This window comes from Macrobrachium rosenbergii, chromosome 41 (genome assembly GCF_040412425.1).
Source record: "Macrobrachium rosenbergii isolate ZJJX-2024 chromosome 41, ASM4041242v1, whole genome shotgun sequence".
Classification (NCBI taxonomy): domain Eukaryota; kingdom Metazoa; phylum Arthropoda; class Malacostraca; order Decapoda; family Palaemonidae; genus Macrobrachium; species Macrobrachium rosenbergii.
Genome location: NC_089781.1, coordinates 37,311,229 through 37,331,343, shown reverse-complemented (window position 1 = coordinate 37,331,343; position 20,115 = coordinate 37,311,229). Strand labels below are relative to the sequence as shown.

General features: G+C 35.6%; 1 protein-coding gene across 6 annotated transcripts in view; it reads right to left on the bottom strand.

The window, feature by feature from the left end:
- Positions 1–20,115, bottom strand: part of Pgant7 (N-acetylgalactosaminyltransferase 7) — a 184,764-nt gene that overhangs the window by 117,859 nt on the left and 46,790 nt on the right. For all 6 annotated transcript variants that reach the window (XM_067084256.1, XM_067084254.1, XM_067084257.1 and 3 more), the window contains exon 3: positions 555–778. In XM_067084256.1, coding sequence (XP_066940357.1) covers positions 555–778 — 224 coding nt within the window. The remainder of the gene's footprint in view (positions 1–554; positions 779–20,115) is intronic.

Below are 20,115 nucleotides of genomic sequence, written 5' to 3'. Positions count from 1 at the left end.
TAATAGCACAAAAAACAGGAATTATTTCTAAACAGCAATGCTGACAGGCTACTTCACTGGATGGGAAGAAAACCAAAGTTCCAAAAACCAAGCTGCTTTATCAACACTGTGTGGACGTTACAAGCGGCAGAAACAAATTGAGCTATTGGCTATTTTGTTCCTCTATCTTACCCCGAAGTGGGCAGGGTCTTGTCACCTACACAAACAAAAGAACTGCTACTGCTGATTTCAAAATTCAAGCTGTTGTTCGAGTAGAAACTCTTAGCTAAGTAATTACTGGGTAAGTTACTTATATAAAAGTAAAATTTTAATGTCTTACTGACAACCTTATCATTTAGTCAGGACATGGACAGAAACAACCGACTGAAAGCAAACTAATCTTTAACATATTATAAGAGAGATTCTAAATGAAAACAACTTGCCGTTCCTGATGTGACTGCTCGCTCACCTCTGACAGTGGCCTTCTTATGAGGGTTCAATTTCATTCTGGCATCGTATCATCATACACAAAATTAATAAAACCATTATTATCTTACTGTAAGAAGTGCACTTACTCTGGATGCCTTGTGTCTGGTATAACACGATCCATAGGGATTTCATCTGAAACCACCATATTAATACCATATTCACTGACAGACTGGGAACCTTCATTCTGTTTATTTGGTGGTAAATGATATGCTTTGCCTCCTTCACCAGGGCCATTTCTTGCAGGAGGATTTGTTGGCTCAAAGTTGCCAGGCTTGTCAGGTAAAAATGCTACTTCCTGTTTGGATTTGCTCTGGAATAACAAATTTAGAAGTTTAAATTTAGACACAAAAAATTATAAAATATTTTCATAAGCACTAAGTATATAATGAGTACTGTATACCGTTGTAGGTAAGGGCCTAACCCGAAACTGTACTTAGCCCAAAATAAAGCAAAGATAATTGCCTTGTCTTTAGCAAGGCATATCTTATCTGACTAAGATTGTGGCTCTCTCACTCTTTAGCTATGTCTAAGGCTACTGTGAAGTTTCCATCAAAACTTCTTTACAAGGAGTGTGTTCTAAATGGTTCAAAGGTCAACAAAATAATGAACTGAAGAACTGCATACAGATTCCAAACTAAAGTATGTAGCAGAGACCTGGGAAACTCCACTTTAACAATTTGAAAAACATCTAGATGTCTTTGTCCTCAAACAAGTCTATAGCCAAAGCCAACATGGCCCTTTAGTCCTATAGGCTGCTACATGAGAAACAACAGAAACCTAACCTTGTTTATAGAGGTATTGGTGCTGGTCAAAAACCTTATTATCAATATTATTATTATTATTATTATTAGAGTATTTTAACCATACCACTAAGCTACTTTCAGCCCTCATAGGACTGGCATGATGGATTAGAATAAAATACCAGGTCTAGGTCTGAGGCCAACCACTGGGACCAAATACAGTAGGCCTTTCATTATGATGATAAATGAATGAAAATGAATTAAAAACTGCATGCTCTCATACTAGAACATACATATGCAATAAATACATTTACTTATGTCTCCATACATCCACACTAAAAAGGTATATTAAAATTCAGAATAAGTTAAGTGACATTTTAAAATTTTGTTGTTTTTTACAATTTAATACACGCTCTAAGGGTTTTCGTGCTTTTGTTATTTACTTATTTTTATATTTTATTAATCAAATCATAGTTCCTCTTGAACATTAAAACTGACAAGGCTGAAAATGCAAAAGATGTTGCTGCTGGTCAAATTTTGAGCACTCACACAACACATCTGACCATTATAGGTCCCGCAGCCCGGACCATTCAGATGTGAGCAGAGATACGACTGTAACCCCTATACGATGTTGGAGTAGACTTGTAGCGGTGAAACTGACCGTCTGCGAAAATATATGGGTGGCTTACTTAACAAGCACCACTAATTGCTTGTTAGATTTTAGATAGATCCAGTATGAGATACCAGATGAAACTAATATATAATATATCCTTGGACTCTCATGATTATAAAATGACCAGTGACAGACATTACTAGAGGGTGGGTTCCCCACAGCAGACAACACACTGAGAAGGGGGTTAATTGGATCTAGATCCAACTTAGGAGATACACAAGTAAAATTTACTACAATAGCACTGCACATCCTAGAGTACTATGGTGGTCATGACAGACATTTTAGTGGGTGGTTACCCCCTGACAGACACCCCACAATGAGTGGGGAGGGGGAGACAGGATCTACATCCAACATTGGAGATACCAAGTAAAATTTGCACTACAATAGCACTGCATATTCTAGAGTGCTGTGTTGGTAATGACAGACATTTTAGTGGGTGGTTACCCCCTGACAGACACACCCTAGCAGGGGAAAGGGCAAGCCCCTGATAATTACTATATAGACTACGTATAGTAGGCTTATATTCTCATTATACATTATCGTGATATATTGATAAATCTTTTTTCTCATTTCTATATACTTTGTATTTATTTTATACGAATATTATTTGTTTGTTTCATATAAATAACATTCATCTGTAGGCCTATAATAATTCGGTCATATTATTTTGTCAAGCAAGCAACTGACTTCAATTACATTTATATTATATTATCTTTGTTTACGAGATGAACGTTAATATTGACAGGATTTATTAAAGGTAAATTCTACAACAGATGTGTTCATATTCATTAAATCCTTGCCTGTGTCATGGAAAGATTATTGTTCCAGAGATTTCTGTGCACTCTTAGTGAAGAAGCGGGGACTGACATGTCATATGTTCTTCAGAAAGCGCCATTTGAGGCAAAACCAACTGAGAAGTATCTTGCAGTGAATGACAGTTTCCATGGCCATCTGAAATCCTACAACATTTTTTTAAAACAAGTTATGGAAGGGCAGCTAGGACCAACTGCGGCATACTGGAGTAATTATGTGTACAAGGTAAACAGAGTCTACAGACAACTACAACAAGCCATACACACAAATGATGTAGATCTCTGCGAATCAGTTTTACCAACTGTATTGGACATTTTCTTTGGGTTAAATCGACCCAATTATGCTCGCTGGGGATGTTTGTTTCTGCAGAAGCTTCAGTCCCCCCAACCTGAATGCCGTGAACTTCTTGATCTTGGTGCCTTCTCCATTCGTAGAACAACCAAAAACTATGCTAGGACTGCAGTCGACATGTGTCTGGAACAAACAGTGAACAAAAATGCAGCATCTCCACTGAAAGGTATTGTTGCCTTTAGGAACTCTGAAAGCACATTTCGCAGATGGAGCATTACAACGAGTCAGAGAGGATTGGCTGTTTCAGAATTAAGAACTATACTGGGCATAGAAGAAGTTGTGCAGCCATCTGTTCAGCTTCATCAGTGGCGAATCAAGAAAGATAATGAGAGTATAGGAGTCCTAAGTGCATTATTGAAGGAAACTTGCAATCCTTTTGGTGACCTTGCCTGTAGTTTACCTGACCTCCTGAATATTTCATCTGGAAAAGCTACTGATCAAGCAACAAAGCTTTATCTGCTTGGGTCACTTTCAGAAGGTCATGAATGCGATTGACATTCCATGGAAGTGCAGTGACAAGTCTAGATTTCTAAAGACCATGCCAAAGAATAAGCTAAAAACACGCCATGGAGAATAACAATAAAAATCGATGGTTGCTACTCTCAAGTCAGCTGCAGAAGGAGTAGAGAATGTATTTGCACGTCTGTGAGTATAATCCCAGGTTGCTTCTCATCAGAATGCCTAGCTTGGACCTGAGACACATTCATGCATTCCCAGTGACAGAAGTTTCCCGCCACTGGCGCCTGGCGATGGATCTCCATTAAAACCGAAAATTCAGCCCTACTAGGTTACTGGAAATGAATCTGGAGCAACGTCTCTTTATCAACTCTGGTAACCGTGAATGAGGCAGCAACCATTTTCGATGGAAACGATAATCACACAATCTTTCAGCAGACAAATGGATCTTATGGAGCAATAGCATTAAAGGAACTTTTGATAAAAATCTGCTCTTTCAGGAAGCCAAATTCATGTTCTCTTTTAAAAAGTATCAACCCTTCACTTAAAGATAATGAAGGAGATTAAGAATTGTGATAATAATAATAGATTCTGATCACAGGACCAGAACAAATTCCACGACAAAGAGGCTCCCAGTTATTGACAAATGGAAATTTCAAAGATGAACTAGCAAAATTCCTTCTCGTGGAATGGTGTAAGAATCAGTATGGTCCAATCACTGGAGGTAAGATTTTAGTAGTGTCACATGGTGGTTACTGCTTGAAGTATTCCTTTAACAGTGAACAAGAGTATATGATCACTGATCAACCAGAAAATCTCCAAGGTCATCATGAGAAGGCGAATGCTGGTTGCCTCTTCATGTATCAAAATGCATGGGAATATAATTGTTAGAGCTTCAGATACTGACATTGTAGTAATTCTGTAAGGTTTACTGGGAAAGATAGGTGAAAGAGAGCAAGGATAGCAGTATCATAATGAACTGTGGATATGAAACAATCGCAGATATCAACATCAATGAGCTGTTTCATGTTTTGGAATTAAAAGAGGCTGGTTGGAATATCGGCGCATTACCAGCATTCACGCCTTCACAGGCTCAGATGTCACAGCGGCATTTTACAGGAGGAGAAAAGAAAAATAAGACCATTTTAACATCATGGCAAGCGATGAAACAGGAGAGATTTGTAAAGTTTCCAGGACCTCCTCATCCCTCAGGATCAGACATAGAGTCTTTGTCTTCCTTTGTATGTGCTCTATATGGCCATCCACACCTTAGTGACCTTAATGAAGCCAGGTATGTCATGTTCAGTAAAATGACTGTATCTGTTAACACAAGAAATCCTCTAGCGAATGTGAAGCGCATCAACTATGCACTCTGCCACCTTGTACACTTAACTCTCAAAAGAAAGTTCAACGTGCTCAGTATCTTAGCATTCTTTGGCACTGAGCTGATAAGCAAAATCCCAGTGACGGATTAGACCCAACTCAGTTTGGCTGGAATAAAGATGATCAAGATTTTATTCCGGAATGGTTTGAGGGAAGCTCAGTGCCAATGGTCCTCATCCAGAACACTACTAATGTGGCAGAAACTGATACCTGCACTGATATTGATCATGATGAAAGTGATGACCAATGGATAGATGATGAAAGTACAAGTGATGAAGGCACATTAAATGCAGATATTTGTCAAGGCAGTGTATTTTTGCAGATTTTTATCATTATGATGCCATGATAATATAAGTATAAATATATCATGAACACTATAGGTTTTAATGCGTAATTTGTATTTATTTATTTTATTTTTACAAAGCAGTGGGCAGTAACAACTGGTAATGAAATTTGTTTGTGCTCGTTAATCTGAGTTAAATGTATATGACTATTTTTGTAGTAAATGTATATATATGGACATACGGTTATACCTTTAATGATATTGTGCACATATTTATTTTGTATTATACATTGTTTTACACTTTCTAAGGATCTTTATTAAATGTTCACATTATTTCTTATTTTCCCTAGATGCTAATCCGTAATATATTGGAAAGTACCATTAAGTTGGTATATACTGTTATGAACAAATACTGTTTATTATTCCCATTTCTATGTGGAAGTGAGACAAACAATCTTGAAATGCAGACATTTATTTGGTATATTTACTGTTATGAATAATGATATACTTTTTATTCTTCCTGTTTTATATTCAAGTGAGACAAACAAACTTGAAATGTAGACATTCAGTAAGGCATTTTGTTTTATAAAATTTTTACTATGGTTAAGATATGAGATTATACAATTACATGTAAATATGGACAGATTGTTTTCATGGTGATTTGTATTTATTTTCAAATAGAATTGGTCAGCAAGTGTTAAGAAATGTATTTATGCTATTAATTAAATCAGTGGGTAAGGCATAGAAACTACTTAATACCTTCATCTTGTATTAATCTGATAACGTGTATAGGAACACTTGTATCGAAATTATGCTCAAAGTTCATATGTTTAGTTTTCCTCTTTCTTTTCAAGAATATTTTCATTAAATATTGCGATGTATGATTCTTCCAAAGTCAAATCTCTGACAATACAACAGTACTTGGCAAGTGCATTACATATCATTACAAGTTTGTTTCCCTTTCTTTTTCAAGTAATTCCAATAAATATTCTGGATGCATGATTCTTCCAAGCAAACCTCTGACAATGCAGTGGAAGTGTACTTGTCTTATTATGTACATAACATACAAATAATTTTATTTTTGTTTTTGAGAATCAAATATAAGTGATTGTTGCAATGGGGCTATAGTTAGTACTTGGATGTAAGGCATATTTTGTTAATAATGATTATTTCTTGTGAGTTTTCTTGCCTGGTGGAGACATACATCCGAAATATGTTCGAAGTCACTGAACCTAGTATAGCCTATGTGAATAATAAACCATATGAAATATTTTTGCCTTTTAAATTTTATCTGGCTCACGAATTGCAGAAAATTACCATTTTCTTGTTGAATACTTTAAATATTAATATAAGCCTATGATACATATTGAATCATTTCAAGGTGTCCATCTCTCACCTCAATTGTTGGTTATGTCTGGTCAGGGGGTAACCACCCATTAAAATGTCTATCATTACCATCACAGCACTCTAGGATGTGCAGTGCTATTGTAATGCAAATTTTACTTGGTATCTCCAATGTTGGATGCAGATCCTGTCGTCCCCTTCCCACTTGTGGTGTGGTGTCTCAGGGGGTAACCACCTACTAAAATGTCTGTCATTACCAACACAGCACTCTAGAATATGCAGTGCTATTGTAGTGCAAATTTTACTTGGTATCTCCAATGTTGGATGTAGATCCTGTCTCCCCCTCCCCACTCATTGTGGGGTGTCTGTCAGGGGGTAACCACCCACTAAAATGTCTGTCATGACCACCATAGTACTCTAGGATGTGCAGTGCTATTGTAGTGTAAATTTTACTTGGTATCTCCTAAGTTGGATCTAGATCCAATTAACCCCCCCTTTTCAGTGTGTCTGTCAGGGGGAACCCACCCTCTAGTACGTCTGTCACTGGTCATTTTATAATCATGAGAGTCCAAGGATATATTATATATTAGTTTCATCTGGTATCTCATATACTGGATCTAGACCCAAAATCTAACAAGCAATTAGTGGTGCTTGTTAAGTAAGCCACCATATATTTACTAGAGCGAGCCGGTCCAGTTTCACCGTTTACACAAGTCTACTCTAAATATCGATAGGGGTTACCTGATGAGCCTTCTCGTTCGTTGCATCTGAATGGTCCGGGCTGCCGCTCTATTATTATCACCTTGCACTCTGAGCACTTGGGAGTAGGGCCATGTGGGCTGCTCATTAAGTAGCCCTTTGTTGGCCGAGTTGGTTGAGCTTCAGACCGTCATTCGATGGGCCGGAGTTTGATTCCCCGCCGGCTGATGAAGAGTTAGAGGAATTTATTTTCTGATGATAGAAATTCATTTCTCATACTATAATGTGGTTGATTCCACAATAAGCTGTAGGTCCCGTTGCTAAGTAACCAATTGGTTCTTAGCCACGTAAAATAAGTGTAATCCTTCGGGCCAGCCCTAGGAGAGCTGTTAATCAGCTCAGTGGTCTGGTAAAACTAAGCTATACTTATTTTTGCTCATTAGTGTCCATGTGTCAGATGAGTATGCCCTAAATGGAGACGTGTCAGAATTACTTGTGCATGTGTCTCTCTCTGATATGATGAACTCCACTTTCCAACAACAGGTTTTATTTGTTTTAATTTATTATTCTCACATTCTTCATTTCATACATATTGCCATTTACTTATAAATACCCACCTTTATGAGTGTTACGTACTCAATAACAGTGATATTTACACTTGATCTTGTCATATGGGTTGCTTCTTTGGCTGCTCTATCAGCCTCTTCTTTCCTCTGATCCCTACATAGGAAGGGATCCAACATATTTCTAAATTTTTCCCATTATTATATAATTTATGAAGTTATAAGTTAATTTGTTGCACAATATTATTTTTTGGTCTATAACTCTGAATGGCTTCGATGGCACTTCTGGAGTCGCTAAAAATTACAAAAGTGAGTGATTTTTTTAAAATATTTTTGTGGCTGAAGCAATTGCACACAGCTCTACTGTGAATACTGAAGCATTATTAGGTAGAGAGAACTGATAAGTTTTGTCTTGGGACACTGCAGCATATCCAACTCCGTGTGCTGATTTAGAGCCATATGTGTATACAGCTATTGCATAATATGGACCTTTTTGGCTTATATGCTCTATTGTATGTTGTCTATGGTGTTCTGGTGTATATGAGTAACCTTTTGATAAATATTTTAAGTGTGTACAAATTCTCATTTTATTCACTGTCCAAGGAGGAGGTAATTTTACTACTGAGGGTAATTGTATGTTTTTATTCAGCCACTCAAACAATCTCTAGCGCTAACTGGGAAAGGTGGTGGATGATTGTTTGTAAATACATCTCTAAATTCAAATAATTTTTTCGTTGGAGAATCATTTGTCTGAATTCTCAGTGCACTTGTCATTGTTCCTAGCTCTCTATGGAAAGAGAGAGGTAGTTCACCACATTCAACCTGTAAAGATGAGGTTGGTGATAATCTAAAGGCTCCTGAACATATTCTAGGGCCTTCACGCTGAGCCATATATTTCACTTCCGGAATCATTGATAGAGAGCACTTTTGCTTTACACAGTACAGTAAGGGTATGTTTATCAGCTCCCCAAGTGGTGTTCAATAGTTTTCTTATTAGATTTAATGCTCTTTTATATTTTGATTTCACACATGTTATGTGGGCTTTCCAGCTCAAGTAAGTATCAAATACTAATCCCAAAAATTTTGCTGTTTGGCTACTTGGTATACTATGGTTTCTGATTTTTGAATCTAGTTCTTCACTTTTTTTCCACTTTTTATTTTTATGAAGGAAGATTGCTTGAGTTTTATCTATGGAAAATTTAAAGCCTACAAATGAAGCCCATTCATCTATTTTTATTACGCTTTTATTAATGATTCGTTCTACATGTTTTATTTGAGATGCTGAATAATATATAGCAAAATCATCCATATACAGGTTACTTTTAATTCCAATCGGTAGATTACTATTGATATCATTTATTGTTAAAGTAAACAGTGTGCCAATAAGGACACTTCCATGTGGAACACCATTTTCAAGTGGAAATGCTCTGGACAGAACATTATCAATTCTCACCTGAAAACTGCAATTTGTCAAAAAGTTTTGGATAAACCTAGGTAAATGTCCACAGATGCTGTTTTTATATAAAGTTTTTAATATAGCATATCCTTGTGGTATCGTATGCTTTTCAAAGTAAAAAAAGACAGCTATACCGTAGTAATTTGTTTTTGTTCACATCCTCTACATAATGGTCTTCTAAGTTAGAGAGAGAATCTAATGCAGATTTTTTACATTGTAATCCGAACTGAGTGGGAGTCAAAATTTTATTTTCTCAAACATCCAATGTTAGTCATGCATTTACCATTTTCTCTAACAATTTGCATAACCCACTTGTTAAAGAAATTGGTCTGTAATTATTACATAACTAGGATCCTTTCCATGTTTGAGGACAGGAATAATTATAGCTTTACATCATTCATCAGGAAATAAATTTCGAAGCCATAAATGATTATAAAACTGTAATAAGTATGACTTTGCCAAGGGTACTAGGTGGTAGATCATCTCAAAACAAATATTGTCACCTCCAAGAGCAGATTTATTGCTGTTCAACAGAGCATATTCCAAATCTTCCACATTAATTTTCTATTATAATATATATCTTCTATTGTTTCAAAATTTATTGTTAATAATTCTATACTATTTTTCTTTGTGCAGAAGTGTTCATCTAAATTTTTATCATTACTTACATTTGCTATGTTTTCTCCTATGTCTAGGTGGTTGACGTGGGTACCATTTATTTTCCTGCATTTTACCCATATTTGCTATGTTTTCTCCCATGTCTAGGTGGTTGACGTGGGTACCATTTATTTTCCTGCATTTTACCCATATTTTTTATGGAGTATTATTAGAGAGATCTGATACATATTTTCTCCATGCAACCATTCTTCCTTGAATTACTTCCTTTTTAAATTTTGCAGATAATTTGTTGCTGAGCAGTTTTAATGTATCAATTTCTAGTAATAATTTAATTTTTTGTAACGTTCCTTCTTATATCGGTAATGTTTTATTCATTTTATTATTGAATCTTTTATTCAAATTATCTATCGTTTCCTTATTGAGTGTTTTATATTTATCAATTCTGTTAGCTTAACAGACCACCATGGAACTTTGTGTTTTGCTGGTTGGGGTTTTGATTTGGGTATTGCTTTATCAACAGCATTTTTTATAGTGTAGTCACTTGTTTTGTTCTCAAGGAGTTACCTTCCATGGTCTACCAAAGCTCCATGGTGACCAAAATAATATAAAAAAATTCTCTTCTAGTTGGTCTTTTTGGCCAGGTATTGTGTCGTAATGATTAACATTATAACAAGTGATGGGGTGTATAATGGACTCAAAGATATGAGGGCACTTTCCCTTATCTTCAACGAAGCTGAACCCAGTTTTTCTAACGTCAAAGAACCTGCAAGAAAGAGAAGTGACTATTGTGCATGCGCATCCACCCTCGTTTACAACTAGGCCATTAAAGACCAAGGAGCCATTTACTCTCTGTAGGTCTATAGCGAACGGTTTATGTCGTTACCAGCACTTCGAAAAACTAGACTTTTTTCTCCAATTTCATTATCGAGGGTTATGGAAACATCAAAAATAGCAAGATAAGTGCTTAATATTAAGTTCCAGTTCAAAAGTTTTAGTTTTAAACTTTTGGAATTGATAATTTGTGTGTGAAAGCCGGAACTCAGCTCGTTGAGTACTAGTTTCGTAAAGCAAAAATTGTTTTAAATTCTAACTAAATGTTTTAAATAAAAGAAATGTTCCACAACTTATTACTAATATGGAAAATCCTTTCAGAATATATGATGTCTACCTAGACAGTAAGTGAGAATAATTTAGACTAGATTAACAGTGGATTTTGTGTGCAGCCTATGACCTAGATTACATAACCTTAAGTGGCCTAGCTTAGACCAAGGACCCTAGAATCATATAATAACAATATCTGGGCAAAATAAATTGATAGCCTAACAATAAGGCTACATATTAGCATAGTTTTTTCCTTTTATATAAGCCTGTGCACTTAAGCATGATCTAAATAATCCAGGACTGGGCAGTACCTTAAGTTAGGTGATAACTTTTTATGAAACTCCCATTTTTGGACTAAATCGTTAGCCTAGACCATGTAACCTAAGACTACAGGAAATAGAAGTCTGTGCTGGATGAGATGGTAGCCTACCTTTAAGGTTACATATTAAGGCACAGTAATTGCATATTGTGTAACCCATACCTTCAAGTGTGAATTAAATAATCTGGATTATGCAGAAGTCTCCATTAGAGTAAGTGACAGCCTAGCTATAAAGTTACACATTAGTGTTACTGTTTTATATAGTAGACCACGTAGCCTAGAATTGGATATAAATAACAACCTGGGTTAAACAAAAAATAGTAGCCTAACTATAAGATTACATATTATTAAGTTTCTGTTTTTATATAGCCTATACATTTAAGCGTGACCTATAATAATCTGGATTAGGCAATACCCTGTACTAGGCTATGAAAGAACAAATAAGCCTAGGATTATATATAAAAAACAGTATCCTAGGCTCAATAAAATAACCTAGTTTTTTACGACTCTGTAACATATCTGTAAGGCTACATACTAGTAGGGTCTTACGTAGCCTATATCCTTAGAGGTGATATAAACCTAAAACAGTTAGTAGTCTAAGCAGATTAAGTAGGAATCTCTTTTTATGGAATATCCTACTATTACCCTAAAACAGTGATGGCTGAATATCAGATGAAAGGGTAGTCTTGGCTACATGAAACAGAAAACCAGATTATAAGAGGGTTATTTTCTGTATAGTTTATATCCTAAGTTTTAAATAAGCCTACAATAGGCAGTATCCTAGAATAGGTTAAGCAAGAACCGTCTGAGAAATCCTCTATTCTTAGCTTAACGTAGATTACATTAGAAGCGTTAACCTAAACCATATAAAACAGTAGCTTGGGTTAGTTTAATTAGTTCACAGCACTTAGTCTGAATGGTATGCCAGTTATAATTAAAAATTTTATTGCAAATGGACTAACAGTATATAAGTACTACAGCCATATACAGGTATGAAAACTAACCTAAACCTTAGAGGGTTTAATAACATAGACATTTAAATAAGTGTATTACAACTACAGGCAGTCCCCAGTTATCAGCAGGCTTGGTTATTGGTGATCCGGTTTTTCGACGCTTGTCTAGCTGTGAAAATCGGCAATTTTCGGCGCTGATATCTACCGATTTCCGCTTATTGGTGCCGATACATACCTAACTGAGGAGCAGATAACTGAAATTTGGTGATTTCCAATAAGTGCCAAAAATCGCCAAAAAAGCCCTGAAAATCACTGATTTTCGGTTATTGCCGATTTTTGCTTATCGTCACGCCATCAGAACAGAACCCCGCCAATAACCCGGGACTGCCTACACACTTGTAATCAAATTAACCTGAAATATGGAAACTATATGAGGAACTACAGAAGCGTCCCTCATTAAAAACAATTAATACTAACTAGCTTCTAAAACAACCTTGTTTTATATCACTACAGGGCCACCATTAGGCAGGACCTCAGCTCCAGTGTTCCGTAGAAAATTGCTCAGCTCACTTTTTGCCATAAGCATAGTCCTCTTAAAAAACAAGAAAAATTTGCTTGGTTGCCAGATATGTGAGATTTGTAGTATGCTCCTGGCAGGAAGTTTTAAGGATGAGACAGCGCTTTTCAAGCTGCCTCGATGGGTCCTAGGGTTCAGTAGGGGTGAAGAAGGGGTAGAATATATCTTTCTGGCTGAACCCTGGCAGCAGATATTTAACCTTGTCTCAGAACAAGATCTATGTTTGGCTCAAAACCTCAGTACCAGGTTAACCACACGGAGGAAGTAGAGGAATTTTACACGGGGTTGACATTCTTACTTAAGAATATTAAGCGGACATTGCCGCTGAAATGGACCTGCTGAACCTAGAAGGATCTGGGACACAAATTTTAGCTAGCCATGGGAGAAACCTTCCAGAAGGAATTCTATTCCCCATGCAGCTATCGATGCTGAGTAGGCTCTTTCCCCCAAAAGGTATAATAGGATCCACCCAACTCCGACTGAAATAACAACATTTTCAGAGGAGTATAATAACTTACCCAAGACTCCTGCCCCCTGATTAAGAGACAGATAAAGTTAAACTGTTGAAGCTCGGTTAGACTGTTCAAGCTCCCCCAAAAGGGATACACAGTTTGTGGAATTTGATCAATTCCATAAGGAAACTGAGTAACATCAAAGATGTCCTTGCCACAGAACAGCATTATATAAGGAGCACGAAGCATGATTCCAAAAAGGAAATTAACCCTCTTACACTTACGGGGGTTCCTTAGCGCTACCCGGTACGCGACTTATGCCGTGGAGGGAAAAGTGGGGCTCGCGCCGAGAAGTTTCTTTGTAAAAATCGATATGTCCAAACTATACCTGATATAGGCTTCTGGTTTGTTTTATGATGTTAGCAAATGATTAAATTTTTTCCTAAAGTAATCAGAAAATCTTTGCAAGGCTTAGAAATAATATAAAAGATGTGATGAACGTGAAATTTTTCAGGAAAATCGTAGATATTTTTTCGAAGTAATCATGAAAAATATAATAATTATGTTTGAGGAGCTTATTTTATACGTCAATTGAGTGGAAATGTTTGAACTTTCACGTGAAGCAATCATTTTGCTATAAATGTGTTTGCTAATTAGCTGTTACCGATTAAAAAATGCAAATTTTTTATGGAGTGCAACTACCAGAATTTCCAACCTACTTATGCTGACGTTTCGTATCGTACCCAAGTAAGAGATAAAGATAGAAAAAAAATAAAGGTGGCATTAGAAAGCTGAATAAATTTCCTATAAAATGCACAAAAGAAAGATACATGAATTGTTGGAATAAAACTGAGAAATTGTCGTTAGACTACGGACAATCTTTTTTCTTTTTCAGCATGATAAAGTACAAAGAATGCCTGTTCGAATGATATATAATACATGCACATTGAAGTTATTTACAGATGCACAAACAGTCATATAAAAAATTATCTATGCATGCATAAATTCCGGCTGAACTACGGCGTTCAACCCGTACATATATATGCTGACATTTTTCGTAATTACTTGTTAATAAATAATGCTAGAAAGAAGTTAAAACTGTGATGGAAAGCTGAATAAATTTCTTATATATATATGTTCCCAGTAAATAATTGAGCAACTGAAGCTCAAAGACGTAAGTTTTGTTTTTTCATGTAAAATCAATTGTTCGCTAATGATATTTTTTATAGAAACAATATTTTTACATTTTGCTGTTCAGCACGATAAAGTACAAGAAATGGCCATTCGAATGATATATAATACATGCACATTGAAGTTGTTTACAGATGCACAAACAGGCATACAAAAAATTATTCATGCACTTGTAAACCCTAGGACAAACTGCACGGCTCGACTGGGTTCTCGAGTGCTCATATTTACGCTTACATTTTTCGTAATTACTCGGTAATGAATAAGGCTAAGAAAAAAGTGAAAATTGCAATGGAAAGCTGAATAAATTTTCTATAAATAGCCCACATAATGGCAATAAGTGTTCCCAGAAAAAATTGAGCAATTGAAGTCGTTTACGCATCCTCCTTTCTGAGCCGAGACCTTCATGTATGGATTTTTTAAATATCTATCATGAAAATTACTCACCCAACATAGCTAGGTATCTAGTGCAAAAATTACAGACATCATCTATCCGGCAATACCAGTCCGTATGAAAGATATGGTTACATTATATCCGCTGAGAGCCCAGTTGAGACTTCTATAGGAACACTCTTTAATTTTCTTATGTACCTTTTTGAAGAAAAAGGCCTTGCAGTTACAACACCATGGTATACAAAGCAGCATTAATGGAACCCTTGCTTTATGGATTCGGGATTGACTCCAGTATAGAAGTTGTCACTTCCCTTCTGCAGTCTTTTGCTCTATAAAGGCCTGCTCCCGAAAGGCATCCAATTACTTGGTCCTTGAACAAGGTACTTAGACTTATATCAACCCCTCAATTCAATGGACCCAATACAACCACAACACACATGCTACAAAAGGCGATCTTCTTGATTTCATTAGCCTCAGGAGCTCGTGTTAGTGAACTGGGCTCTCTTAGATGGGGACTATACATCACGCAAGCAGCTGACTGTCAATTATTATTGTCCCCTGGCCTATCATTCCTGGCCAAGAATGAGGATCCTTTAAAAAGGAAATCTATTCTTATAAGAAAACTCAATTCAGCAGACATTATGCATGGTTCGAGCACTTAAGGTTTCCCTAGAAGTCATGGCAAACATCCCAGAAGGTGCTATTTTCTCACACCCTAGCACAAACTAACCACTCTCCCTACATGGGCTGAGAATGATTGTAGTGTCACTCATTAAAAAGGCAAATCCACATAGGCCACACGATATTAGGAAAGTAAGTATGTCGTTGGCCTTCTTCTGAAATGTCTCTTTAGAAGAAGTCTCTGAATGTACAGAGGAGCCATCAGAGAGATTAATGCCACACGCTCGAACAAATTCAACTAAACTGTGTATCAGTAGGTGGCATAGTTAGTCCTAACCCCTAGGTGCTACAGCAGAAAACCAGGGGTCTTACTGATGGTGAGTAAGCTAACTATCGCTGGGAGAGGGGTGACAGTAATGCAACCAAACCCAGCTTGCTCAGGTAAGCCACTACATCCTAAAAAATAAGTTCGTGAATAGTTTCTTGTTCATTGGTATCAAAACCTGAAGAGTATTTGGAATAAAGAATGGGACTTGAAATTTGTGGCTTGACCCCAACCCTGAAATGTTTTTTCCTTTGGGGTGTTGGGATTAAAAATTGAGAGCCCAAGCCTTTTTTGTCACCTGTCAATTTCTCTGTAAAGTTCCTTGAGGACGAAACAAGTGACTATGGGATTTGGGCAAGGGATCATCCTGCACTGACCAACAGGAAGTAATGGCTCCCTGGTCTTTATCAGCCCAGTTGTAAACAAGAGGGTGGACGCGCATGTGCAATCATCACTTCTCTTTCTTGCAGGTTCTTTGACGTTGGAAAAACTGGGTTCAGCTTCGCTCAAGATAAGGGAAAGTGCCCTCTTATCTTTGAGGCCATTATATACTCCATCACGTGTTATAATGTTAATCATTACGACACAACATCTGGGCAAAAAGACCAACTAGAAGAGAATTCTTTGATATTAGTTTGGTCACTATGGAGCTCTGGTAGACCATGGAAGGTTAACTCCTTGAGGACTAAACAGCGACTACCAAAAATAGGTTTTTCCTATGTCAAATTAATTAGTTTCATTATGGTCTTTTAAATTTTCAAATGGTGGGACATTCCTAGTGTGCAGTTCATATCACTCCCAATCTGCTTTATAAATGTTATAGTGATGTGGGAAATGATCACTGGTGTGCAAGTCATCGACTGTATTCTAATCTAATCTGTCTACTATACTGGAGGCACACAGAGTTAAGTTTACTGGGGAAAGTGTTCCATGTGTTTTTGAATAATATGTGCTGACTTATCATTTATACAGCAAATGTCATTTGAATCCATAAATTCTTCTACTTCTTGCTCTATTTGAGTTTGAACAATTATAGCCCCATATTGGGTTGTGAGCATTAAAATCACCTACCATTAACCCTTAAACGCCGAGCCTCTATTTACAAAAACGTCTCCCGTATGCCAGCGGCGTTCGGGAGTTAGCGCCGAAGCGGAAAAAAAGTTTTTTTCAAAAAATCACAGCATGCTTAGTTTTTAAGATTAAGAGTTCATTTTTGGCTCTTTTTTTTGTCATTGCCTGAAGTTTAGTATGCAACCATCAGAAATGAAAAAAATATCATTATCATATATAAATATTGAAATATATGACAGCGCAAAAAAATTTTCATATATAATTTTATACAAATCGCTGTGAGCAAAACGGTTAAAGCTAACGGATTATTTTTTTCTTTGTATTGTACACTAAATTGCGATGATTTTGGTATATAACAAATTGTAAAACGATCAAAGCAACACAGATAAAATATTATCACAATATGATGCATGAATTAAATACGCCGGGACGTAAAAAAATGTTTTTCAAAAATTCACCATAAATCGAAATATTGTGCTAAGGACTTCCTGTTTGTTGAAAAATTAAGCTAATTGATTGAATATTACTAGACTGTAAGTGTTTTAGCTTACAATTGCAGTTTTCGACCATTTCGGTCGAGTTACAGTTGACCGGTCGAATTTTTTTCTATTTAACGTAATTTATATGAAAATATTTCAAAACTGATAAAAGCTACAACCATGAGTTATTTTCTGTTGTATTCTACATGAAATTGCACACATTTTCATATATAAAACTTTATGTAACGACTAATATAAAACAGTGAAAACATTACGACAACGTGACGAAAGAATTTCTGAGATGTTCGGCCGAGTTACCGCGTGCAGACGTAAGGAAAATGTTTTTTTCAAAGATTCACCATAAATTGAAATATTGTGCTAGAGACTTCTAATTTATTGCAAAATAAAGGTAAATGATTGAATATTACTAGAATGTAAGAGTTTTAGCTTATAATTGCGTTTTCTTACCATTTTGGTCGAGTTAAAGTTGACCGAAGGTTGAAATTTTGGCAGTTATCGTGATTTATATGAAAATATTTCAAAACCGATAAAAGCTACAACCATGAGTTATTTTCTGTTGTATTCTACATGAAATTGCACACATTTCCATATATAAAACTTTATGTAACGACTAATATAAAATGGTGCAAACATTACGACAACGTGATGAAAGAATTTCTGGCGCGGACGTAAGGAAAAATTTTTCAAAAATTCATCATAAATCGAAATATTGTGCTAGAGACTTCCAATTTGTTGCAAAATGAAGGTAAATGATTGAATATTACTAGAATGTAAGAGTTTTAGCCTACAATTGCGTTTTTTTACCATTTCGGTCGAGTGAAAGTTGACCGAAGGTTGAAATTTTGGCAGTTATCGAGATTTATATGAAAATATTTCCAAACTGATAAAAGCTAAAACCATGGGTTGTATTTAGTTGTATTTTACATGAAATTGAGCACATTTTCATATATAAAACTTTATGTAACGGCTAATATAAAACAGTGCAAAAATTACGACACAATGATGAAAGAATTTCTGAAATTTTCGGCCGAGTTACCGCGCGGACGTAAGGAAAAAGTTTTTTCAAAAATTCACCATAAATCGAAATATTGTGCTAGAGACTTCCAATTTGTTGCAAAATGAAGGTAAATGATTGAATATTACTAGAATGTAAGAGTTTTAGCTTACAATTGCGTTTTTCGACCATTTCGGTCGAGTCAAAGTTGACCAAAGGTTGAAATTTTTTGTAGTCGACGTACGGTACGTCCACTTGGCACCCAACAGACAATTTTAGTCGATGTATGATACGTCCAGTAGGTGTTTAAGGGTTAATATAGGTTCTTTGGCACTGTTAAGTAATTCTATAAGTTCATCAATGTCATAATTTTCATTAGGTTGGTTGTATAAATCATAAATTACATAATTATCATTTTTTATTTGGATTTTAATACCTGATATTTGCAAGTCAGTAATGTTTACAGGTACTTTGTCATAAACTACTTTGTGATGTACATATATGGCTGTACCTAAATTTCCTTCTTCCTCTCATGATGTTGATGCTAAGGTGTATTTACCTACTGCTGACAATTTTGTTGACATGTTGTTGTATTATTGTTATTATTATTATTATTATTGAAAAAGTTTAACCAGACCACTGAGCTGACTCTCAGCTCTCACAGGGCTGGCCAAAAGGATTTGGATGAAATGACAGATCTACTCTAGAAGCCTAGAACTGGGACCAAATAGGTCATTTAATATGGTGATGAATGAATGAAAATGAAATTAAAAGTTGCACAAAGGCATACGCTCTCATACTGGTACACAATCATACAATAAATACATTTATACTCATGTTTCCATATATACTCAACTAAAAAGGTATATTAAAATTCAAAATAATTAAGCAAAATTTAAAAATTTAGTTAACTAAACAGGTATATTAAAATTCAAAATAATTAGGCAAAATTTTAAAATTTAGTTTTTTAAAATTCATTAGGTTTTTGTATTTTTATTATTTACTTTTTTATATTTTATCAATTAAATCACAGCTCCTCATGAACGGTAAAATGGGTATTACTGAGAATGTTGAAGATTCTGATAAAATTTCTTTTATTGTTTTATTTCCAAAATTTGATAATCGGTGCAAGTTATATTTTGGACATTCACATAATACATGTTTCACAGTTATCAACACTTTGCAATCTGGGCATTTGGGAGGAGGGACACATGGACTGTTCATTAAGTGTCCATGTGTCAAGCAAGTATGGCCTATTCGAAGACACGTCAGAATTACTTGTGTGTGTCTCTTCTCTCTGATATGACGAACTCCATTTTCCAACACTGGATTTTATCTGTTTTAATTTATTATTTTCAGGTTCTTCATTCCATATATTTTGCCATTTACTTAAAATGATTGTTTTTATATATCTTATAGAGTCACTAATAGGGATGTTCACATCTGCTCTTGTCATGTGGACTGATTCTTTAGCTGCTTTATCAGCCTCTTCAATTCCTTTAATGCCTACATGGGCAGGGATCCAGCATATTTCAATATTTTTTCCATTATTATACAATTTATGGAGTGAAAACTTAATTTGTTGTACAAAATTATTTTTGATTATAGCTTTGAATGGGTTCTACAGTGCTTCTGGAGTCGCTATATCATAAAATTATTACATGAGGTTTCTTTAATTATTTTTATGGCTGATGCTATTGCACATAACTCAGCTGTAAATACTGAGGCATAATTTGGTAAAGAGAACTGATACGCTTTGTCTTGGGATACTGCA